General features: G+C 37.8%; 2 protein-coding genes across 3 annotated transcripts; both read right to left on the bottom strand.

Annotated features, from left to right (window-relative positions):
• Window positions 1-5,430: 5,430 nt before the first annotated feature.
• LOC116174583 (polycystic kidney disease protein 1-like 2) lies at window positions 5,431-15,926 on the bottom strand. Its single transcript, XM_031492521.1, has 19 exons — window positions 15,641-15,926; window positions 15,404-15,592; window positions 15,154-15,353; window positions 14,940-15,108; window positions 14,659-14,889; window positions 14,328-14,615; window positions 14,114-14,278; window positions 13,968-14,072; window positions 12,637-12,867; window positions 12,458-12,589; window positions 12,264-12,409; window positions 12,037-12,219; window positions 11,745-11,993; window positions 11,531-11,699; window positions 11,349-11,486; window positions 11,112-11,305; window positions 10,745-11,067; window positions 10,469-10,695; window positions 5,431-6,780 (listed from the first exon to the last, which is right to left on the bottom strand). Exons 1-19 carry the CDS (start codon window positions 15,902-15,904, stop codon window positions 5,431-5,433), a joined length of 4,953 nt encoding a protein of 1,650 aa, XP_031348381.1. The 5' UTR covers window positions 15,905-15,926.
• Window positions 15,926-17,083, bottom strand: LOC116173047 (polycystin-1-like). Of its 2 annotated transcripts, XM_031490333.1 has the most exons (5): window positions 17,051-17,083; window positions 16,718-16,997; window positions 16,453-16,669; window positions 16,266-16,404; window positions 15,926-16,218 (listed from the first exon to the last, which is right to left on the bottom strand). In XM_031490333.1, exons 3-5 carry the CDS (start codon window positions 16,643-16,645, stop codon window positions 15,981-15,983), a joined length of 570 nt encoding a protein of 189 aa, XP_031346193.1. In that variant the 5' UTR covers window positions 16,646-16,669; window positions 16,718-16,997; window positions 17,051-17,083; the 3' UTR covers window positions 15,926-15,980. The 2 variants fall into 2 exon arrangements, with proteins under 2 accessions (XP_031346193.1, XP_031346194.1); XM_031490334.1 differs by having other exon boundaries at window positions 16,453-16,997.
• Between the last annotated feature and the right edge of the window lie 8,786 nt (window positions 17,084-25,869).

The following is a 25,869-nucleotide window of genomic DNA, read 5'->3' as shown; positions in this document are numbered from 1 at the left end:
GATATACAGAGTGGCTCAACGAGAAGTATACAGAGGGCTTTTAGGGTATTAAATTTAGACTTTTGGAATACAAATCACGAACCCAAGCCTTCGCCCCTCTACGTAGGGAGCTTAAACCCTAAAATTTTAAATGGAATCCTATGACAAATGGCACATTATTTAAAAGCCAATTTAATCGTGATTACTAATCTGCTTTGCTTTTTAAATTCTATTTATTCGTTTCGGAGAACTGACAGGTTTAACAAACAAATTGAAGCGTCAAAATAAAATTTTAATACAAGGTGACTTGGATCGCATTTGTTTTGGTTTAGAAAATACCATTTCAAATGCGAATTATCTCCGAAATGAATCAGTAGAATTTAAAATTCAAATAATGTGCCATTTGCCATAGGATTCCATTTAAAATTTTAGGGGTTAAGCTCCCTACGTAGAGGGGTGAAGACTTGGGTTCGTGATTTGTATTCCAAAAGTTGTCCCCCTCGAATACAAAATTGATGTGTTCGAGGATTTTTCGAAATTTCTAAATTTAATACCCTAAAAGCCCTCTGTATACTTCTCGTTGGACCACTCTGTATACTCCAAGACGACTTTAAAGTGCGCACACGAAAACGTACGAAGAGGATTGTCGCTTCGGCAAATCAACGGTTATTTAAAATGAGAATAACACAAAAACATCCCTCTTTATTGTATTGGTGGATGCATCATTATTTGGGATGTTATTATTCAAATGCATGTTTTCCCAAAAAGTTTATTTTTCCCTCTAATTTCCTAAAATAAAACACTGTGTTGTCTTATTTCGTTAAAAATACTACCGATATGAGAAAATGGTACATGGGAGATTTCGTTGGGCGGCTGGGGAGCATCGTCGTCGAGGTCCGTAAGCTCGGTTAAAAATTCGCCGCTCCCAGACGTTTCGAGATATGGAGGGGGGTTCCGATAAAGGGGACAACTTTTCGTGAGATTGAAAAAATCCTCCGGTGTCCGTCCGAGATTCAAACATTGACATTAGTCAAGTTAATTTTTAAATCCTTGAAAATTGGAGATAGTTTGACCTGAATAATGAATTGTGTCATATCAAACCCGAGTATGTGCACATCCGGAGACGACGATTTGAATCGAAATTTTCAAAAAGTCACACCTATACGTATAAAATCGAATTTCAATAGCATGTTTTTAGCACACCAAAACTGAAACTAAATTGTAATTGTTCGAATCTCATAGTGCGTGTTAACCACTAACAAAAGAAAAACATATTAATCATTTTAGATTACTTACCAATCTGAGCGAGGTGAGGCGGCTAAGCCCCCCCCCCAGCCGAGCGTGTGTCCCCGAAATAAAAAAGTGTTATAAAAGATTGACTAAAAACGTATCGATATATTGGTACTTTTTTGAGCCGAATCAAATTCCGGTTCGCGTTTTAGTTTATTCCAACGCCACAACAACTACATTCTCACAGCAATCAAATAATAAAAATATTCTATACGGTAAATCAATATAAAACGGCGTTTGCGAATTAAAATACGGTGATTTCTTTAAATTAGTCTTATACAAAAAAGTGTTTTTCACTAAACAAATTTTTATTTGTAAGGGTTTCCTTACGAATGGTATCTATACCGGATGAATATTCCCAAACCGAACATAGGGAATTAACATGGGAAAAAGGTTTTTTGTTGATAATTGTTCCCCATGAGGGTTTATAATGACACCAAACGAAAGAAAATTTTTTTCCTCGTCTAATGATATACGAATTGGTTCATTTTCAGGTGTATTTCTCATTATTTTATCAAAAATTCGGCAATAAATCCACTTACCAAAATCATGTTAAGCCATGACTATAGTAAAACAAAAAGCAGATTCAAACGTCGAAATCAATAATCAATATCAATTTATGACAACTGACATTAATTTTTTTTGTAAAATACGATTTATTGTACCAAAGACTTTGATTGTACAAAGCAAAGGGATAGAAAATCCAGTATTTTTTTAAAAAAAAGTGTGAAGAAAAACCATGCTTGGTGAATGTTCGGTATTCTGTACAGGCTTTTTGGTCCTCTCTAGTTATTTTAGAGAGTCTTAATTGAAAAATTTCATTAGAATACCTACTAATAATTTTATGATTATAATTTTACAAATTATAACTTAAGGGTGGCATTGATTAGGGGCTGATCAGCCATAAGACATTGTATTTTACGTTACATGCACAATTAAATGATTAAGTGAACAATTTTCACCCCATTGCATTACCTTCAGTACGCAACACACCCCATGGACTCGTATTTTATAATAGGGCAGTTCGAAATACGACACAAAACCAGACCGCACACTTCTAAGATAGAATTTGAACTGATTTGGGTACCGAAAGAATGCAGGTGTAGTAAAGTAACGGCCGATAACGTAAACACGTGTACATATGGTCCGATCGTTCGTTATCTGCTTTGTCCACGTTTACATTCGACAAATTAAAAACCAATTTTTGCCGCCTCTCGCCCCCCCAAAACAAACGGGGTAGGAAAACGATGGTAGATTTTTTGGCCTCAATTTTTTGTGAAGAGTTGAATTAACAACCCTTATAAGATTGATTATGCGCGTTCTTTGCATTTTTATACCGGAATTACTGTCTAACAACAAAATTGGAACCCTGAAAAATGTGCTTCTATATTGCCGCAATTGCCATGAAAAACAAAAAAAAAACGAAAACAATTGACTACAGATACGCAGATAAAAATTGCCTTTTTTTGCATGGCCACCTCGTTATTATGGAAATTACATATAATTATTTACTTATTTAAGATTAGAATATTAGTCCAGGCTATATAATATTTTTGTATGAAAAAAATTAGTTACCGGGCGAAACCGGGTTTTTCAGGCAGGTGGAATGAATAGAAATTGGGAAAAACTAATTAAAACAGCTGAATTTTTCCGCGGGTGAAATCACGGGGGTTGAAAGGGGTGGAAAGTGGTATTTTGCAAATTGTGGTAAAACTATTAAATATATTAATTATTAAATTATTAACCTCCAATTTTCCTAGAAACACCGGAAAACTGTTTTTTTCGTTTTTTATTCTTATTTTTGCGAAAAAATGTCGTGGGGGTTTGAAATTTGGAGGTAACATAGCCTGTTTTATGATAAAACAGAAGATAATTGTTTGGGCCCATAAAGTTGAACCGTTTCCAAGATTTCACGGTTTCTGAAAAAATCCACCTCTTTTTCAAGGGGACGAAAAATCTATTTTTTTTCATCGTACAGAGGTGCGCGGGGTAGCAAAATTTTTGTGAAGACTTATATTTTAATAAACAAAAATAAAAAAATATTATTCCTATAGCAAAAATTCGAGCAAATCGCCAAAAACCGGAAAAACAGTTTTAAGATATACACGGTTTTTGACATGATAAATCAACATGTTGGATGTTAATAAAGATTTTTTCGAAATCTGTCTTCTTCCTTCTCTTTAATGTTTGCCTAAATATTCTCTTTCCTTATCTTATGCTCAACTGTTTTAGTTAAAACATCTTTATTATTTCTTTTTTCTGCATTTTTACCGCAATAAAAGCAATTCGAAATAAAATCGAATTATGTATCTTGCTTCCTGATTCTTGAACAATTTATTTTTGTTCACTGACTCTTCTTCCTGCTTGTTTTATAGCTGATGCAATTGCGTTGGGCCTGTTGCTAAACTTGCCAAATCTGCAATAAGAACGTTGGTTTTACCGGCCAAAGCAAATGATTTGAGATGTCAAACCTGCAGGAATAAACTTTATGATGAGTTTATTCATAATTCCTGTAAATTAACGATCAACAGGCCCAGCTTAATCCCATCAGCTGTAAAACAGGCAGGAAGAAGAGTTAGTGAACAAAAACATATTGTTCAGGAAGCAAAAGAATTCGATTTTACTTCGAATTGCAGTAAAAATGGCAGAAAAAAGAATAATAAAGATGTTTTAATTAGGGCAGTTGGGCACTGATGGGAAACAAAAGAAAATATTTTAGCAACATTAAAGAGGAGAGAGAAGATAGATTTCCAAAACTTTTTATTAGCGCGGATCCAACACGTTAATTTATTTGCAAAAAAGCCTATTTACCTACTGTCAAAAACGGTGTATCTTAAAACTGTTCCCCCCGTTTTTGCCGCTTTTCTTGAAATTTTTCTATTGGACTAATATTTTTTATTTTTGATTATTAAAATGTAGGTCGTTACGAAAATTTTGCTACCCCGCGCACCTCTGTACGATGAAAAAAATAGATTTTTCATCCCCTTGAAAAAGAGGTGATTTTTTACAGAACTCGTGAGATCTTGGCAACGGTTCAACTTTAAAGGCTCAAAGAATTATCTTCTGTTTTATCATAAAACAGGTTATGTTACCTCCAAATTTCAAACCCCTACGACATTTTTTCGCAAAAATAAGAATAAAAAACGAAAAAAACAGTTTTTCCGGTTTTTCTAGGAAAATTGGAGATTATGTGAAAATAGTGCAGATACAAAAGTTGCTCATTTTTACATTTTTACATTTAGCATTTTCGTCTAAAATCAATAATTTTGCCACAATTTGCAAAATACCACTTTCCACCCCTTTCAACCCCCGTGATTTCACCCGCGGAAAAATTCAGCTGTTTTAATTATTTTTTCCCAATTTCTAGTCATTTCACCTGCCTGAAAAACCCGGTTTCGCCCAGTAACTAATTTTTTTTGAAAATAAATCATTTTAGAGCTATTTAGCCTGGACTATATCAGAACCGGGAAAACCAAGATATTTTGAAAAATATCAAAGATAGGTATAGGACATTATTATCAAAAGTTGAAGGTTTTTGGAAGAGCTAAAAGATGACATAAGGAGGCATTTAAACCGTGACGTCATTATTCCATAATGTGGTTTTGACTGTGTGGCGTCATCTTCGGCCATCTTCGGAAAAATGGCTTGTTACTTTTGCTTTCTGCTTTCAGACGGGTTATCGACAGTATTCGCGACTTTTCCGTCACCTACCGAAGACAGTATAAAGTCCGGTACAATCGTCATTTGATCCGACACCGTTATCTTTTCTGCTCGAACGAAAAGTAGCTATATACCCATATACGCCGATAGACCTACGAAACCATAAACATTTCAGAGCTATTTCATGCCTACTTTATGTCAAGAAATTTTAGTTTCCGTACGAGAGGCTGGTTAGACTGCTCTTCCTACCGCATGTCATACCCGCATAATGCTACTTCCCTTACGAACTAGGAAAACTGCAGGAAAACCTAATTCGGGGTAGCGGGCAGAATGCTCGAAACTACAAAGCCGCAATGCCATCAATGGCATTAATCAAAAGTTCTATATGAAATTTAATTAATAATCAACTTATATTATTATAGTAAATTATGTTCTTCAGTAAGATAAAAATGTAAGTTGTATAACTGAGAAAGTATACACCTGTCAAAATTCTCCTGTTTTTTAATCTTTATTTTTAACAGAATGTATAAAATAGTTCCGTTTCCTTCTACAAGAACAGTCGCACCGTAGAGTCTTCGAAGTGGCCTTAATGCTTTTCAAAACTTTTTTTAACAGCTTTAGAGCTTTCAGTATGTCGTTTAATTGACGAGTGAGTGCATTTTCCGAACGTTGTTTGCTGATTGGCTCAAAAGTTTCGATCCGCGAGTCCTCTTCAGTACCTGCCGCGATAATGTAATTGGCAGCGTACTCCATTTGTAAAAGACGGTAATCGCTGACAATTTGTGAACCATGGTCTTGCTGGTCGATGAATCCAAGCATTTTGTTATCGTCGACTTCATCTTTGGTCACAAGGTAGTAGAGCAAATTGGCTATCAGGTCGATGCTGCGTTCTCCACCAACGCGTTTGGCAATGAGACTTTGCGTAACAGCTGACATTGCACGTAGCTTTCGTTCAGAAACCGTTACAACATTTGCGTACCGGTGTTGGTCGCTTTTGGGCGTCACTTTGCGCTTCTCTTCGTCATCTCCAGCCTCAAGCCTAAAATTCCCGATGTATCGATGTATTACGGCGTTGTAGTATCTACACTCGCCGGTAAAGAACTCTGCAACATCGCGCGAATGGTGTAAATTGGAGAAGTGGCTGGTACTATCGGAGTAGCAAAGCACTAACAGGGAAACGTACATCGTGTAAACCATCAGCATTATAAATATGAATGACGAGTAATAAATCATGGCAAGAAAGCCGCCGACCTCGACAAAGTGCAAAAAGTCGAAGTCTTCGTATAGATCCATCGAAAGCAACGCCAGAGTTCGAAAAGTAGAAAAAAACGTATGGAAATCATCCAGTCGCGATCCAAAAAGGCTAGTCCCCAAAATCGTGTACATCGCAATGAATATGCAATGACAAACCCATAAGCCCAACAAGAAGATCGCCGACATTTCAAACGTCCTCTCCACTACACGAAATCCTGCTATAAACCTTAGGAATTTCCACAACCTCACAGTTGCGACAAAAATTAGAGCTGCCCCAAGCACCGTCAGGAAACGCTCCATGCTCACCAAATGGAAGTAACCCAAAAACTGATTGTTTCTCGCCCGTTCCAGCTGATAGAGAAACTGCCCCACCAAGTCAGACCGATGGTAGTAAATCCCAACGCACAGCAAACTCATGGCGATTATGGCGACGTCTACAATATTCCACGTACTTCGAATGTAGCTGGACCAACGTCTCTTGGCGATGATCAAATTTTTCGTTAGCATAATCATCGTCACGATAATAAAAGCCGCACATTCGACTGCGATCATTAGTTCGAATTCTTGCTTTACAAAGAGTAACCGAACGGTTAAGATCTAAACGGAATTTAAATCAGTGCACGTATTATACAGAGTGGCTAATAAAGATGGAACCAAAGCGCTGGTGTGACAACGGTTTTATTGTCCAGTCAAATTACGGGGTGGGCTGAATATTCAACGAAGAAAAAAACCCGCTGAATCCGAAAATTTTGGTTCCCCTAGCCGGAAACTCCCGGAACATATTGTTATTAACAAAAAACGAAGAAAAAATGGCAAAATGTCGTTTCTTTTCGCATTTGACTTCAATTGTCTCGTTAATTATTGCCACATCGACCGATACGGAATATTTGCCGATATTGCTATACCCGAAAGCCCCCGAAAAAAATATCGGCGTATCGGCCATTTTCTAAAAATTTAATATTTAATTTTATTCGCGGTTAGATTCGCGGGATCAATCAAGGTCAATTGGACGAGGGTGTTTTCGAGGGATAATTTAATTATTTCCTGGAATTTCTTGGACTGTGGACTTTGATTTGATAAATTAATTGAATATTGGTACGAATTTGAGCTTTATGGACATTTGATTAATTCATGACGTCATCAATTAAATTGATTACAACGTAATTAGGTTAATCCGCAGATCGATTAATTTAATTAGTGGTTTGATTTCTAAGAATCACCTCTAAATAGTTTGATTCATGGATTTGATTTGTAGTTTAATTATTTAATTAGCGGTCCAATTAATTTTATTAATGGATTGATTAATTTAATTCGCGGATTGAGTAATTAAATAATTAAACTACGAATTAAATTAATTAATCTGCGAATCAAACTAACCAGAGACAATTCCAGTTTTTTCCGATGATCCCGTCTTGTCGCCACCCCATAATTATTTGGATGTATCAGCCATTGGCGGCCGATACATCCATATCGGCCACGCGACCGATATTTATATCGGTATCGGTCGATCCGATCCCTAGTACTATATGTTAGAGTTGACTTTTTTTAATGATGCCGTGGGGCCCGTGTGTTACCCCAGAGCCCGCAAGTGACTTGTTACGTCCCTGGTTGAGTTGAAAGAGGATGTAATACAATTTGTAATAAACTAAAATTGATAGGTAAAAATGTAATGGAACTCAAAAAAAGATAACAATTTTTGTTTTCGCACAATTTCGCTCTAATAAATTGGTTAGTTTTGCGTAACCGCATTTTTCCCATTGCATATTCGTAATGAAGGTAACATAAGCTTTCCAACGATATGCTGCAAGACCTATGTTGCCATTTAAAAAAAACAAAATGGCGGCCATGTCAAAAAACCATACGGGACAAAAATTTTCTCTTCATGCTAGAATATGCACAAACACATCTTATCTGAAGTGAAACGAAGTATGTAAAGTTGCCTAACTTGTTCCGAAATATAGCAAGTAAAAAGAGAAGAATTAATTTGTCTCATTCTACCATACTTATCTTTGTTGTTTCTTTAATTACTTTTCAATGGAATTTAATTATAAATCCCATGATCCTTGCTTAATGAGGTTTCGATTGATATTAATAAATACACAACTTCTTTATTTATTGCATATGAGCCTTTTTGATGTTTATGCAAGGGAATAATAAGTATTATTATTCGATTTATTCTTAGGGGAATTTTTCGGAAGAAAAAATCCTCTTTAGCCCGTCCTCATCTGACTCGAGAACGAAAAAAGATGCCATAGCTTGGCCAATCGATTTCTACGAGTTCAGTGGAATATGAGCCGGATAAAAAGTCGGGTTTCTTGAAAATAGTATGCGACTCTTCGTACGTTGTATGTCGTTCGGAATGAAGTCCTGATAATTTAAACCTGACAATGTTAAAAACACTAAAGGAAGGTATGAACTTTCAATGCAAACAGAGCTGGGCAGTATTCGATTTTGTAAATACTTTTTAGTATTTAAATCTTTTAAAGTATTCAAATACTTTGTAATTAAATACTTTTATGGAAGCAGTATTTGTTTTTGTAACTCAAATACTTTCAGAAATATTTAGTATTCGAATACTTCACAAGGTATTTGAATACTTTAAGAAGTATTCGAATACTTCGCATAGTGTTTGAATACTTAACCTTCCTTTTTTTACCAAAAATCGACTGCACCAAAATTTCTCTGGGAAACACTTTTTCTTATTAATTTTGGGGCGTAGAATCCAAAACAATTCGTACTTTTTCGATCAGACTTCTCAATCAAAAGTTATAGACTAGAAACCAATTTCGAAAGAAAATTCAAAGGGCTGTACCTTTTGAACTAGTAGCCCAATCTTGGAACTGTTTGAAATTATGGATTCTACAGGCCACATTCTATAAGAAAATTTTTTTTCCGGGTTGATCTGAGACAATTTTTTTTTCGGGGCTCAAAAAAAGGCAGTGTATAACCTTCCTTTTTTACCAAAAATTGACTACACCAAAATTTCTCGGGAAAACACTTTTTCTTATTAATGTTGGTGCGTAGAATCCAAAACAATTCATACTTTTTCGATCAGATTTCTCAATCAAAAGTTATAGACTAGAAACCAATTTCGATAGAAAATTCAAAGGGCTGTAACTTTTGAACTAGTAGCCCAATCTTGGAACCGTTTGAAATTATGGATTCTACAGGCCACATTCTATAAGAAAATTTTGTTTCCGGGTCGATCTGAGACAATTTTTTTTGCGGGCCTCAAAAAAAGGCAGTGTATAACCTTCCTTTTTTTTACCAAAAATCGACTACACCAAAATTTGTCGGGAAAACACTTTTTCTTGTTAATTCTGATGCGTAGAATCCGAAACAATTCGTACGTTTTCGATTAGACCTCTCAATAAAAATTTATGGAAAAAAAAATTTCGAAAAAAAATTCAAAGGGCTGTAACTTTTGTTTGAATCTTATTTTTTAAAGTATTTGAATACTTTTCAATGTATCTGTATCTAGTATTCACTTGTGCTGGACGTAAAAGTATTTAGTATTCAAATACCTTTGATTTGTTCAAAGCATTTACTATTTAGTATTCAAATACTTTTTGAAAGTGTTCTGCCCAGCTCTGAATGCAAATTATAAAAAATTGCTGACAAATGTATTCGGCTCATACGTCGGTCGGTTTATGACATAGATTTTATACAGGGTGTTCTTAAATATGCGTCCACAAACGCTTCGTTACCGATCTACAGGTTGTTAAAATTTCAAGATTTTTTTAAGTTTTTCTTTATATCTCCTGCAGTTTTTGAGATACTTCGTTCAAGTTTTAAATATAAGTTACGATTAAGGGCTTACATAATTGTTCATGTCAATGGTAGTGAAAAATCTACAGGGTGTTGTGTTTTCAGGGGTCATTTTTCATTTTTTTACTTCTGAGCCCTTTTTCGATAAAAGATGAAAAAAGAACTATTCGTACGAATAATGCGTTTTATTAGCAGATGATAAATCGCCAAAAACAATGTAGATTTGCAAATAGATCTCCTAGTAGATCTCCATTAATTCGTTTTATCAACGGCTTTAATTATATCCAAAATTGTGGTAAATGTCGAAAATCAAAATAAAAATCTATACTATATTTCCTACAATACCCAACATCGACCCAGTTTTCAAAGCAACTGTAAGACCGTAATCTTTTTTAAAATATTTTGTCCTTTTATACGTCATTTCAGATTCATTTCATAGGCTAAAACTTTCAAACCGATATCTCACACCAGCGCTTTGGTTCCATCTTTATTAGTCACTCTGTATATTTCAACTTACTTGGGAGGATGTGGTTATGAGACCAGTAGCACTACTTTCCACGATCAACGTGACAACGTGAAATACATTATAATTAGCGTTGTATGCCAAAAACTCGATAATACCCGCTCTGGTACTGCGTGTGACCCATTGGGTATCTTCAAGATAGTGAAGATTATAGTAAGAGTTGTACAAAGTGCGTCCTAATAGCGCCCCATAGCCGCCATTGGGGTACCCACCCATGAAACCTGCAATGAAGGATACCAAATGTGGGTATATCGCCCGATGGTGAATTACCAAACGTGTTCATCCCATCAACCTTGTACCTCCAAGCGTCAGCGAATCTCGGAACCGCAACTTGAGTAAGCGGCTCCCAATATTCCGCGTACCCGAGTACGTCATTGTGACCTTGGGCGTACTCGGGTAAGCACAACAACTCGGCTTGAAAATGGGACGAAAATATGCAATCCTCGCTCACTCTCACTTGCCGCAGTCGCGCGACCCCCAAAATTTTCGTGTTGAAATCGGCCATCAGACCGGGCTCGTTAGTCGTCCACGCTCCGTACCAGCGAGTGGAGTGAAGCGTCGGTATCAAACTTTCGTTTACGTACTCGTAAATGCTGGAACGGAACAATTTTGGTTTGATTTAAAGCAGATGGCCTACTCATCGATCTCCTTAATGTCCTCGAAATCTTCCGAAACCATCAAATTTTTTATGGATTCATTGCCATAGACAATCCGAGTGTCCCGATTGGCTAATACAACGAGGTAAAGCAGCACAATGTAGACAATGAACATGAAAAGGTCCTGCAGCAGTGTTGCCAGTCTATAGCGTTCCATTTCCACTTCGCGCTTTGCCTAAAGACGAAAATAAGCGCGAGATTGAAAGAATACCCCCCACCTTCCATTCCTCGACGGTTAAGGCTCGGTATTTCGTAGTAAAGTACGGACGTAAAAGTGAAGGTCCAAACTTTTCGTTCAGCTTGTGCTTTTGTCGTTGGGCCTCCGCCAGAACTTCGCGGAGATCAATTGGAGTTTCCTATGGTGCGGTGCACTAACGAATGTTCTTTTGTACTGGCTTACCTGAGATTGCGCCCGGTTTAACAATCCGTAAAGGGTCTCCAACAGTACGACTTGGACTAGCGATGATAGTGTAGAGGTCATCCACATTAGCGCCGTTACATTCGAATTTCCGAACCCAAACAGTATGAGATAGGCAAGATTAATTAGAATCGTTGCTATCAGCCCTATCCTGTTAATCGTTTAAAGCTGTACGTGTAGCATATTCTTCCCTTACCAAGTCAGCAGATAGTGCTCGCTATTGCTGAAGAACGTAAAAAATACGCGATTAATACCAAATGAGGCTAAAGCACTTAAAATGGCTAGTGCAAGTAGCTCGGGCTTGTAGGAGAAGTGACCTTGTCCAAGACCGTACAACAACCTCAGCGATGGTCGATTGTGTAGAAGAAGACTAAATGATGATGTAGTCAAAACAGTCGATAATACCACCGTTATGCGTTCTTGATAACCCAGTTTGCCAATTGTGCTAGAAACGGGTAAAAAGTACGTCTTACAACTTGTTGACTTACGTTTGAGTCACATTCCAAGCGTGTTGATTGATAAAAGTAACCCATCCCGTCTTCCGCACCTTTGACGAAGGACTAACAGCGACACGACAGTAGCCGTCATCCGTAACGGCTAACAGTGCCTGTACGTCAAAGAACCAATCCTGTCCGGTTGTCACATCAAGGATTTTGACCCACTCGCAGTACCTACGCCTAGATTATGACCCCTAGAGGAAGTTACCGGTACTTACCACGAAGGCCGCTGGCCCACCGAGTCAAACCACAGCCAAATATAATCGATCTCCCCCAAACATTTCCCACTGGTTAAGACGAACCAGTCCTCACCGCCTCTTTGCAGAAGCTTCTCGTTGGGATCTGGATAATTCAGCAAATGCGCCTTGCGCAAAATTGATTAAACCGGCCCATTTCGGTAAATTGGTCTTACCTTACTGCACTCTTCCAACCCATAAATTACGAGCCCGATGTTTGACGAGGTACCCGAGAAGAATTGCGATCCGGTTTTTACAATAACCAAATACGCGTATCCTTCTTCAACGTTATCTGGCAGAAATAGAACCTGTAATATCATAATGGAAACTAACGGAGACGAAACACGAAAGCAACCTGTCGATCTGTGTATGCCGGAACTTTCAGGCCACACATCAAAGCGGTGCAGTAGAGCAGAAAAATTATCAGAACCCATATGAAGATTAGGTTGTTGACTTGGGCTTGCAGTACAAATTTAACCTCGTAATAGGGGTCGAACTTGTGACGTGGATTAAGGTAACTTCCGGCGTAGGAGGAGTGGTGCGTGCAGAAACAGTGGATTTGATCCTTATTTGTCAGTTCGCCGGTCTGTAAGAAGAAAGTGATCGGTGTCAAGTTAGCCCCCCCCCCCCCCCCCACCACTTTAGGAATTTTCAGAATATTTTTATTGCAATCGTTTGTTGGTCGTTTGTCGGTGTTTGTTGGTTGGAATTATTCAAAACTCAAATGTAATAAAGACTTAGGTACGGTTCAATATTGTACATGTTCCTACCTTTACTCAGATTTCTTAGTTTTAGGTCATTTGGTGTGCATTATTGTACCTATCCTTTTGTTTATATATGTATAGCTAGGGCTCCCCTGTAGACCCGTCCCTCTACGTCCGCGGCGGTAACCGACGCTTACCTACGGCCCAACACGCGCCCCGCCTGTCCCGTCCTTCATCTAAACCTAATTAGAAAACGGCGATCCTTGCGAAAACGTAGTTCTATAACAAGATACTGATTCGCTGACATTATTTTCGGCCCGATATACTTGCTCAATATAATGTTAGTACGCAACTGAAGGTCACGGCCTTTTTTGAGGTTACTCAAGTTTCTCGACGGAATCGAGTAGTCCATGAAACGTTGAGGGTTCATACGGTGAAAATTTGATTGATACACTTCTTCACCCTTAAATTTGCAAAGAAACCCTTAAATCATGCACCGATGACGTCATCAGTAAAGCGTTTTGCGATTTTGAGTTAAATAGGGCGCGGACACGTCCCTGAGGGCTTAAACATTCTAAAATTTCCATCCGCATGTGTTGGAAGCCTTTTGTCGCCACGAAAGGGCGTATTTTCCTTAAAATGAGAATTTTCCGCCATTTTAAAAAAACTAAACGTCAACTGATGGACGAGTCCATTTCAAGATAAACAAAGGGGCGTCCTAGGTCAGGACTTGATTTTGACGAAACAAATATGAAAAATTTAACGCGAGTAGTTGTCAAAATTGTGTTTTTAGAGCTTTGCGGTCATCAAGAGTACGCCCAAATTGTTGAATTTTGAATAATTAAATCAACCAAAAAACGTCAAAATGTAACTAACACCAACAAATTACTAACAAACGATTGAAATAAAAATATTCTGAAAATTCCAAAAGTAGGGGGCTAATTTGACACCGGTAGATAGTGCCCATAACACGGAAGATCACCTGGCAATCTGATGAAATCCACTCTTCAAAGTTATCGCTCCAGTAATGGCAAATTGGAGTGGTGAAAGATATTTCGTACGCCAAGGATACATTAGCCATTCCGTCCTAAGGCAAAGTGAGCGCGTGCGAGCAAAGCAAAGTCTTACCTCCAGCATTTGGTTGTTGGGAAGGACGCCTATGTAGAACCAAGCGTCGCCAAAATCCCTGAGGTCTGTAGGATAAAGGAATAATGCCCAAGGAGTAGTTTTATTTATTGTGACTTTGTTGGAGAAGTCTGCGAGGTTTGGCCTTCTGTTGTAAGTGAAAGCAATCTAAAAATAGAAGGTGAGCGTCTCGCCAATGACGCAAAGAGTCACCAACATCAAAAGTGTTTTCGTGCAGGTTATAAAAATGCACAATCAACGCAGCCCCCTGCTTTACGTCGATGCGATGCACCGCGATGTAGTTGGGCAGCCACTCGTTTGAGGGCGGTACTGTAACTGTTGAGTGGAATATTAATGGATCAGTCCAGTTTGCTTTGAGCAGTAATTGCAGGGGTTTCTCGGTGTTAATGACCTGATGCTTTCCATTGTAGTAGTTGGCGTTTACAACAATCGTGGAGAGGTTTATGGGGTGCCACCAGTAGGGATTTTGCGGATATGCTACGATCTGAGGAAAAAGCGTTTAAGGCGATAAGCCTACTTGGTATTACCACGCCAATGGCTTTAGTTTCATTGGCCAGGCTGGGCGATGCCGCGATAAGAAAACCGGTTTCGTAGTCGCCCACCATTACGTTGGACAGAAGTCTGCCACTACCGGCTAACACGTTAATTGTATTTGGACTGTTTGCCTGATAAATTGGCTCTCCAGGTATTAACGTCAGCCCTACACCAAGCCCTGATAATGACAAGGTGGCGATGGCACATTTTGTTATCTCCTTGTGCTAAAAAGTTGCTACCCCACTGAATTGATAGAGGTATTCCGGCTACTTACGTCTCCTAATTTTTTTAAATAATTCAGGTCTGCGTCGTGGTAAACTGGATAATCCTCCGACATACTCGGATACATGACATCGGGGGTGGTTAATTCAAATACAATATCATCAACAAGCACATCCTCCAACTGGGGACTTAGGCTCTGGTTTGCTACCCACGTCAAGGATCTAAATCGGATGCTGCCGTGGTGGTGAAACATTCGGACAACTTACGGAATGGCGTTAGAAACGTCTAAGTGAAACGTACTCGGATATGGAGCTTCTTGCAAGAGCTTCAACTGATCTTCGGCAATTTTCGCCGATAGTTGCACGGAAACCTTCTCAAATTCCCGATCGTAGGGCGTTTCTATTTCCCATAGGTTTCTACTGACCGCGGCGACCTGAAGAACATCGTTTTGGGTTTTAATGGGTATCTGTAGACAGTGGTTAGTTTAACTTGGAAATGAAATTCGGGCAAGTTCACTTGGCTTAATTCTTGAATTATCTTCTTCTTCAATTCTGTTTTATGCACCACTTCCGATTGTTCAGTTGTCTTCGCTTCCTCAGATGTTATGTAACTAAGTTGAACTGCTTGTTCGATATTTCCGGACGCTTTAATTTGGCTAATGCTCTCATGGTAGCGATCCAGAGTCCCCGCACTGGCCGGGAATACCTTCAAATGAATATATCGGCTAAAGGAGTTGAGTAAGTGAAAGCGCACCTTGACTGATAATTCTTTAACAATGTACAGCCCCTCCGGATCTTCAATTTTAACAAACAGCTTTCTGGCACTACTCGGCAAATGAAGAGAAAAGCTTCCGTCGACATTTTCGCTCAAAGGAACGACAAAACCTGAATCGTTCTGGTACAGCGTGTACCTGACAGGTGCAACGTGCACAACGCCCTCGCACGAAATTTCGAAGAGCGTCTCTAAACAAATGCCATCGCTTGGAGTTACACTGCACTCGCCTTCCATCCGGGGCATATTTGCGATTCTCAGCTCCTCATACGCGTAACTCCTACCATCTAAAGTTGTTAAAATAAATAACAAGCGCAGCGGTTTAAGTCGTACGCCAAACAACAAACTGGTACTCATCCCCTGGCACTAAAACCTCTTTTTTGATGATCAGTTTGCTATTACTACTGAGAGTCTCGCGATCAAAATCGATTTGCACCTTTTTATTGCGCGGACCCGGTGTCATCTTCCACGTGTAGTTTCTTCCGGGACAATCCTCGCAGAAGGCCTCAAGGTAAATTGTCGACCGATAATTGATGGTGTTCCGACAATTTCGTACGCACCTAAAACGCAATTGCGAAATCTTTTGGCGCTACTTTGAGGCACTAACTCTATGTTTATTTGGTATCCTCCGTCTTGCACAATAATCTCTTGCTTCGCCCGAATCCAAGGGCTGTGCTCGGTTGAGACGCTCAAAAATACGGTCAGCCGGTCACCGTCTCGTGCGGCAGGCATTACCATTTCGTTCCCTGAAACGCGCCATTGTAAATTGGGCATTTAACCCGAAGGTTAGTTACTGTGTGACAGCTCTCCTTGTGCGCAGAATTTGTCGTCGGGATTTGTGTGGGACACGCATTCCCATTTGTAATACAATAAAGCTTCTTGGTCCGGGCTCACGTCGTAATTAACAGAGTGTTTTCCGTCAACTCTAAAAGGTTTCCCACTCGGGACCACCCGGACGTTTCCGCCTAGAATTACTGGTACTGGCATTTCAGCTCGGATGTTAATCAGGCACTAGCACAGAGAAGGACGATGTTGTCATTTTAGACTGTCGAGATTTACCTGATCTTGATCTTTTTGCTGATCTTGAGTGTGGGTTACGATCAGGGTGAGGACGTATAATCCAGTACCTAAATCGTAATAGTCCAGAATGAACTGTGACCGATTGTTAAATTCGGTAAAGATCTCCGCGTGGCCGTCTGCGTCGCTTGCTAGCGTTGACAACTTTTCTATCGTCCACGTGTACGCGAGGGGTGACGCTTGACATGCAAGTTGCACCGTCGATGAAATTTGGTACCTTCGATCTCTGCGCCAAATCCACTGAGTGGTGTTTTCAAAATCTCTGTTACTTTAAACGGGGACGTAAAGCAGTAACAAAACATAATTGTTACGTACCAATTGTGTAACACGACTTCTAGGGAACATTCTGATGCACCTTCAATTAAATACTGTAAAGAGATGACAAAGAAAGGAATACGCTTACTGGGTATCACTGGAGGGATGAAACACCCGAGGAGGATGTAGTCTAAGAGAATCATTTCTGTCGTTGCAATGACTTAAGGTAGCTAGATTTAAATTCCAACCTTTTTCCCAAATTCACCTTGTAAATCCTCCTGACCGAGGCCTACGCTTAGACCATATAGGGCCTACGACAACTACTATTTATTTTTTTACTCCGAATCCGTTTAACATAGAGCCACAAAATTTCAATGACAGCTGGTCAATAGTACAGACAATTAAATGATAGTGTTTGTTAATTTTTAGTAACACTGGAAATAGTTAATTTTAAGGTTTAAAGTCTTTGGAAGATAAAACGACGATAGTAACTCCACGTTTTTGTATATTTCCACCGTCATATTTCTATTTCTAGGAACGATATCATTATAATTCTTTCGGTGTCTTAAGCTAGAATGATATGCGCCTCCAATTATGCGTATATAATGCCTTATCTGGTTTTAGTGTAGATTTAACAAGCCCTACAAAATCGCGCATTAATTATCCGCGCAGAGTAAAATTCACCATGCGAGAAAATTTTTTATTGTTAGTACAATTGTCAGGGTTGGCAAAATGAAAAACCCACAGGGTTTTTGTGTCAAAAACCCACCCAACGACCTATACAAAAACCCAACACAAAAACCCATACAAAAGCCCAAAAAATTTGAGACACAAAATGAGACAAAATCGAGATAATTACCCAAAGCATACAAAAACCCAGATTTTTGCCAACCCTGACAATTGTATCACATATATCGAATGAATTGTGACCAAAGAACACAAAAATGTTTTTCAGAAGGAATTTTTAAGAAATGGTCTTTTGTTTCCTTTTTTCAGCAGTTTTAGTCAAAGAATGTTAATTAAGGTGAATTTCGCTTGCATCCAGTTTTGTTTACAGTAATGTTGTTTACGCCTACCTGATGCAATTAAACTGCAGTTTTAAAAATTTTATCGAATTGAATTTTAGAACTGCAGTTTAATTGCATCAGGTAGGCGTAAACAACATTACTGTAAACAAAAGTGGATGCAAGCGAAATTCACCTTAATTACCTAATATTCTTTGACGTAGGCGATACGACCTAGAATCGCTTAACCGTTGCGGTACCGTATTTTGTTCATTCTTATTCTGCACGTCAACAATAACGCGAAGCAGTTTGTTTAATAGAATTGTTTATGTTTAATCGACGACGTGAGGTAAAAAAAGTTAACTATGCATTTAGTGGGGTTAATTACATATCGGAATAGTAATAACGGATCGACTATAGCTTTGCTAATAACTGCTACAATATCGCCGCCTAGCGGAATACAGTTCTCCCTACTAGGTATACAATAACTTTAAAGGGAGGGCCCCCCATGAATTATTTCTTGAGATGCATAACTTTTACATATGACATCCAATTTATGTCAGATTTTGCAGACGCATACCTTTAGTGGTGCCAACTTTTGAAAAAAGGGAGGGGGGGGCATATAGCACAAGTACGTACTGTGTACGTCCATAGAACGTACATTTCCGTACAAACGTACGTGCATCATACGTACAGTCATGTACCACCGCCGTACGCTGTACGTACATGGTACGTTCCTTTGGCACAGCATTGTACCAAACGAGTACGTACACACTGTACGTACAGTGTACGTATTATGTACGTACGTTTGTACGAAAATGTACATTCTGTGGACGTACATGCCAACTCCCTTATTTTCATCCGTTATTGCACGTACAAAGTACATACATATTTTGTACATAGACGAACGTACGTGAAAAATACGAAAAACGTACCACGTACGTAGTGTGCTATATGGGGGGTTAACTCACGTTCTACTCTTCGTGGTATTCTAATGAAAGGTCTCATCGAAATAAATTCGTTTGTACAAAGTATAACTTCTTTCCAGGGCGACTCTTTTTCGAGATCAGTGGATGACGAGACCGGAGGGGGGAGGGGGGTCACATTACCTTCAATTGAATTGAAATATGAGCCTAATATGTATCGGTAAGTGTAAAAGAAATAATAATATATCTAATCTCGATCTGATAATCGAATGCCAAGACTTAGTTTTACATCCCAAACCGTTTTTTCCTTGCTTATCGAAAGAGAACCACCTACCTTTAAATCGGCTGGCCCAAAGCGAAGAAGTACCATTTCATCCACTATCCAGACCGAGCTTGCGACGATTCCATGAATGAAGCTTTCAATTGAAATTCCATTTCCGCATTTGAAGCTTGTAAGACCAAGAAGAACTACGGCAAAAGTAATCAATTATTTAAGGTTAATTTTACCATTTGAATTTTACCTCATAATGTAGGAAACGGTATTATCGGCATTATTGTGACCTTCTGGAATGACATTGGTAGCTTCCTGGGGGTTCATGTTCTCCTGGTCCTCCAGCTTCAGATTTTATGTTCTGTATATACAAAATGGCAAAAAAACAGGGCCGCTTTTTCAGAAACGCGCACCATATCGCATTTTTGAAGTATATAATAATAATGATAATAATAATGGTTTTTTATTGATTAAGAAAAAAATGGTTCCTACACCATAACCAATAGGTTCAGGGTCAGATAAACCAGTAGGTTACCTGTTCTTCCCCCTGTACCCCTAGACCAGGGGTCGGCAACTTATTGAAACGGAAGAGTCAACAGTTACAATATGCAAAATTTTCCAGTTTTTAAAGAGCCACTAAAAATTTTCGAATCAATGCCTACCTGCTATAGTATTTGGTCATATATACAGGGTACTGCAGCCTTCCTAGCTTATACCTGGCAAAAAAGATTTAAAAAAAATCTTGTGTGCAAAATAATGTCAACTATAGATGGTTGCAGATCTACTATTATTTTTGAATGTACAGGGTGTCCCATTTTTACGGTGTCAATAAATACATGCTTTTTTTAAATAGAACATCCTGAATATTTGTACTTCAATGTCATTTGTTCAAAGTACCATAACTATTATTTTTCAAATTTTCAACTACCACTATTTTATTTCGCTATTCGATTGTGTTTTGTGTCCTCTTCAATTTTTACACGAGGTGTGCGCTTAAAGTTCATAATTTTTAGGTTATTCAAGTTTTTTTCTTATGTTTATACATCGGAGTAGGCTATGATAATAAAAAAAGACAAACAAGTGTCACAAATTAGGTAATTATGTGCTGCAAGTGTACTTTCAATTTCGTAATAAAATAAGATCCATTAACATGAATTTTGAAAAAATGAACTAATTTTTTTAGATAAATGCAGAGAGCCGCAACTTTACAATAAAAAGAGCCGCAGGTTGCCGACCCCTGCCCTAGACACACAAAGAATATATTTATACACATAGATTCTACGAAATAAAACAATTAGTAGTTCAATTATGATTGAAAACAAGCACAAATCCACTGAGTAACTACCTACCAACAAAGGAAAGAAAAAAAACAAAACAATAATAAAATTATGTTAAATTTCGCTCTCCGATTAATAATTTATTAATTTTCCGTTTAAAGGCATCTTCGGACAGGAGCAATAACTGATTCAAATTTTGAAGCCATTCCCCCTACGTATGGCATTTCATTAAATTTCAAATGATTCAAATAAGTAAAAGAGGGGTTTTAAACTACGAGCATTCATTTTTTCCGCGCGTAAACACACAGCAACTTTTGGATAGGTGATATCACCGACAAAAGTAATGACCATCGTATGCTTACTGCCACTTAGGCAACCGACCATACACTATCTAAACTGGCAACGTTGATGTGTAACTTTTCCGGCCGGAATTCGTGTGCGATGGGTCCAGAGATATAGATGTGGTCGCAATTTTACGTATTGGTTTTTCCAATTGTTGCAACATTCCTACGACTCCCTCTATATCAAGACAGTGACGAAGAAATTGCTAAGAAGGAACAGGCGCGCCGCGGGCGTCCCATAACAATGGAAATGTTAATAAATACCTTGTTAAGAAGGCTTTTATTGAACTGAACATTCTTACCTTTCCTTGCGTGTTCATTTTCGAAGCAATGTGTTATGCTAAGCAGAACTTATCAATGGCAAAAAACAATGTAGAGGAAAGTCGCCTAATATTGGACAGTTGCCTAATTTTGGATACTGGATTATCTCGAAACCTACTGACAGTTCTCTGTAATTAAGTGGACAAAACTATAGTTTTCCAACACAAAATAATCCTGTGTAGACGGTATAGTTCAGTTGTGCACCACTAGGTGGTACCATAAAATCACATGTTTATTTGTGAATCAGAGTTTTTCGTTTCTCCTGTTAAAATCCGTTATAAAAAGGTAAAAATTAAAAGTATTTAAGTGAAATTTGGCATGCATATACTAGAATATTGTTAAAATGAAAACCAGCATCTGAATTGAACATTCCTGTCAAAGATTTTTTTTATTTTACTCACCAAACATTGAACAGGAAGGTTGCCCAATTTTGGATAGGCAAGGTGTCTTAAAATTGGATATCCAAAAATAGGAATTCAAAAATTCAAACCAAACTAAAAAGGTTTTCAAAAATAAAAAACTAAAGAAAGTGGAAGACGAAGTTGAATCCTCAGACTCATCAAAAGATGTTCCTTATGAAGACGAGTCAAATATGGATCCCGATCAAGAAAGTTGATGCAAAGTATATTTTCTGCACTGGACGTTATTCAGAGGACCAAAACGGAGAAAACTGGATACAGTGTTCCATTTGTTTCAGGTGGTCACATGAAGACTGTGCTGGTAGTGACAAAAGAACTTACGTCTGCAATCTTTGTTTACAAAAATAGGTTCCCAATATTGGATTTGGGATACTTTTTTATTTCAAAAAGTGTCATTTTTTATTTGGGCCTATTTTTTATATCTTTTAAGGGTAAAATAAATGGTTTTGTATGCATCACGTGTTTTTTACAAAAAAATAAATAAAAAAATTTTTTTTCGGTTCAAAAAATTGAATTAAGAAAAAGTATCCAAAATTACGCCCCCTTCCTCTAACGTACACGATCACGATACTAGGCTTAAGCATAACATTCGAACTAAGTACTGTAGGTTGTCAAAAACACAGGATGGTGTAGTCCGCCAATCTCAACTTCTTTACAACAGCCTTCCTAGTAATATAAGATCTCTGCCCATTGGAGCTCTCAAAACATTTCTTTCAAAACATGCTTTTTATTGTCAGGAAGTGTTCATGAAAAACTGTTATGCGATGTAATATGTAAAATTGTACTTTGTTATCCTCCTCTGTTAGTTAGTCTCTGAATGTACGGTTTTGGTCAGAAGTAATGTCCCTCGATTATCTCAAGTGTAGCACATAATTAATATACCGGATCTCCTGTGAGATTTGAGCTTCTTTTCAACATGAGGAAAATGCCTAAGATTGAAATGAAATTGAACTAAATCACGGAGAAACTGACACATTGATACTTTTTCTACACTTGCAGTTTCTAAGGGAGGACATTACTTCTGACCACGACTGTACCTTTGTATTTTGTTTGTAATATTTTTTTTAATGACGACCGTAAGTGTACCCACACGGATAACGGTATAATAAATATTATTATTATTATGGTCGGTGTTTCTTGTGAGAACTCAGGTCTAGCCTGGTTAACTAATCGCACGGATTAAAATCAAGTAACGATTAATATCTGTGTCTGTAGGGTCCTAAAAAATAAAATAAAAATTCACACACGCACATTGGAAATCTAGGGATAGTATGTAACCTCTATATGTTGTCTTATCTGTCTCCAACTTCGTGATCTCCAGATACGTACCAAAAATGAAGCGATTCGCCCCTTCGTCCCATTTCATACGTCTTTTGGAGGTTTCCATTGAGCTGGTCCCATCCACAAGCGGTTGAGAAGCAGGCACAAAGGTCTCTTCTTGGCGGTCCTCTTCAAGTGGTCGTTGTCGTCTTCCGTGGTCTTCTTTCGGCTGTAAAGGTTTCGGGTATCCCGACGAGCGGCCGCCTGTTCACCCAGCGATAGCTGCAGACGTGCCCTGACGCTCCTCGGGTAGCGACATTTTTCCGAGGCTTTGATTAAACTCCATTTTCATAAGAATATGGGGTGACTAGGAACACGTGAAGGCGTCACTCTTCAAGTTATTCGCGTAAGCAAATATCCACCTGCGTGTTGCGTACTATATGTAGGAGAGTCGGGAACATGGGCGTGGGAGTTGGAAAGTAAAGTGGGTAGGTAAGTACTAAGGGTGGTTGGACTTGTCTCCTTTAGTGCCCATTGATCGCCTTTTACGATCTCTAGGGCGAGAGTGGGCCTATTCTATCCCCGAACCCACAGGGGTATTATTATTATTATTATTTATCACCTATTCGATAAGCAGTGTGTTCATATTATGGTTCTTCCATTAAAATCATCATAATATCATCTAAGGGTTTACAAGGCAGTAACGAAAAAAGGCCGAAGCAAAGACGACAATGCGCATCTTCATATATTTTATGTTTTTCGAAATCCCAATGATAGAAATCCTTATCTGGGACACAGTGAAGTGCCTGAAGAACATTAGGTATATATATACCTACTTAAGTTTAAATTTTATAATTTTTTTTCACTAAAACGATTTTTAGGTCAGTTATTAAATAATCAAGAATTGTCTAGGAGTGGGCGCGCGCCCCCTCTTTAAATCCGCGCCTGGCCGTCTGATTTTTTTACCATAGGCCCGGAAATTTTAAAAATAGACAAAAATACATTTAAATTATCTATTCAAAAACCGGGCCTTTAAACTACAATTGCTCTACAGATCTTGCAAGACTCCGTTCATTTTGAACTGCCATTTATTCAGACTTCTCAATCAAAAGTTATAGACTAGAAACCAATTTCGAAAGAAAATTGAAAGGGCTTAACTTTTGAACTAGTAGCCCAATCTTGAAACTGTTTGAAATTATGGATTCTGGAGGCCACGTTCTATAAGAAAAATTTTTTTCCGGGCCGATCTGAGACAATTTTTTTTTCGGGGCAAAAAAAGGCAGTGTATAACCTTCCTTTTTTCCAAAACTCGACTCACCAAAATTTCTCGGGAAAACACTTTTTCTTATTAATTTTGGTGCGTAGAATCCAAAACAATTCGTACTTTTCGATCAGACTTCTCAATCAAAAGTTATAGACTAGAAACCAATTTCGAAAGAAAATTCAAAGGGCTGTAACTTTTGAACTAGTAGCCCAATCTTGAAACTGTTTGAAATTATGGATTCTACAGGCCACGTTCTATTAGAAAAATTTTTTTCCGGGACGATCTGAGACAATTTTTTTTTCGGGGCAAAAAAAAAGGCAGTGTATAACCTTCCTTTTTTCCAAAAATCGCCTGCACTATAAAGGCACTGTAGACAAAAATAAAGTCCCTAGATTAGTACTAGGGACTTTAGACAAAAATATATTGTTCTGACATCTAACGTTAAGTCACTGAAGTGTAGTTTACTCGTAGGAAATTATACTATCAGTGTTTAAGAAAATACCGTGAGATGTCATTATGATATATTTTATGAAATTTGGCGCCAACCGTAATTTTGCTTTATGATGTTACATTTAGGCAGTACATAAACTTCAGCGTTTATAATTGGTTGCTGTATACTTCATCGTTGTTTATTTATTTACAATTGTTTAATGTTCCCAACAATTGATTTGTTCACGCACGAAAAATAGGAATACTCAATTCATATTTTCACATCATAGAAAATCTCTTACTTAATTTACATCATTTTAAATCATCAGTTTATTATATTTTATATTACTGAGTTCAAGTTTTCTTCGCAATAAAAATAATTTAAAATTACCATTTGCGCATTTGTTTATTCACTTTTTCTACTGAAAATTCTGAATGTTCGCTTAGTATTCAACATTTTAAAAATCCGTTATTGTATCACAATATACTACTAGAATAAATACTAATAGAAAAAATCTTTCTTTATAACACGTGTATGTGGTATCGTTGGAAAGATAATGAAGTAACAAATCTAACGAGACATTTTTCAAGAAAATCGAACCGTTTCCAAAATTCTGGAAAATTTCCCGGGAGTTTTATTTTTCCGGAAATTTTGCATATCTTAAGGAACAATTGACATGTATATTGATGGAATATTTACGAAAATCTGATAAGGTTATGGATAAATTATGGGAACAGGAAACGTCAGAAGAAACCATGCTGCAGGAAAAAGAAAGTACGAAAAAATATTCAGGTACGTTTACACAGTTAAAGGTGAGGTATAATTGATTTGTTATCAAACCAGAAGAGGTTAATAGCGATTTCACTAAACGACATAACGCAAAATGAAACTGCCCAAAATCGAATTAAAAAAGTTCGAGCCAATACGAGATTGGCCGACTTTTTGGAGTAATGAAAGAATTTGTTCATTAGTATGCTTCGTTTTCTAGATACAGGGTGTTTTTTTAAAAAATCGGATTTTATTTATTTTTCCCCACCAAAGGAAGGCCCTTATGATGACAAAGAAACCTACCAAATTTTATTTAAATCGGCTGAAAGGTTTTTGAGTGATTGCTAAAAAAACAGAATTTTTTTTAAAACTTACACCCTGTATCTAGAAAACGAAGCAAGTTAGGACAGACGTTTATATGAAAAAAAATTTGCTATTTTTAGCTGGTAAATACGCCCTTAAAATCTTTGTATTCAATTATGAATCACCCTGTACAGGGTCAAATTTCAAGTGAGGGAGAAAAATTGTGTTTGACCCCTTTCTTGTTCCGTTTTTAAGGGTAGATTCCTCCACCTACAGGTTATGGCTAAGCAATGTA

Source organism: Photinus pyralis, unplaced genomic scaffold (assembly GCF_008802855.1).
Source record: "Photinus pyralis isolate 1611_PpyrPB1 unplaced genomic scaffold, Ppyr1.3 Ppyr1.4_LG6, whole genome shotgun sequence".
Lineage (NCBI taxonomy): Eukaryota > Metazoa > Arthropoda > Insecta > Coleoptera > Lampyridae > Photinus > Photinus pyralis.
This window is presented reverse-complemented; position numbering and strand designations above follow the sequence as displayed.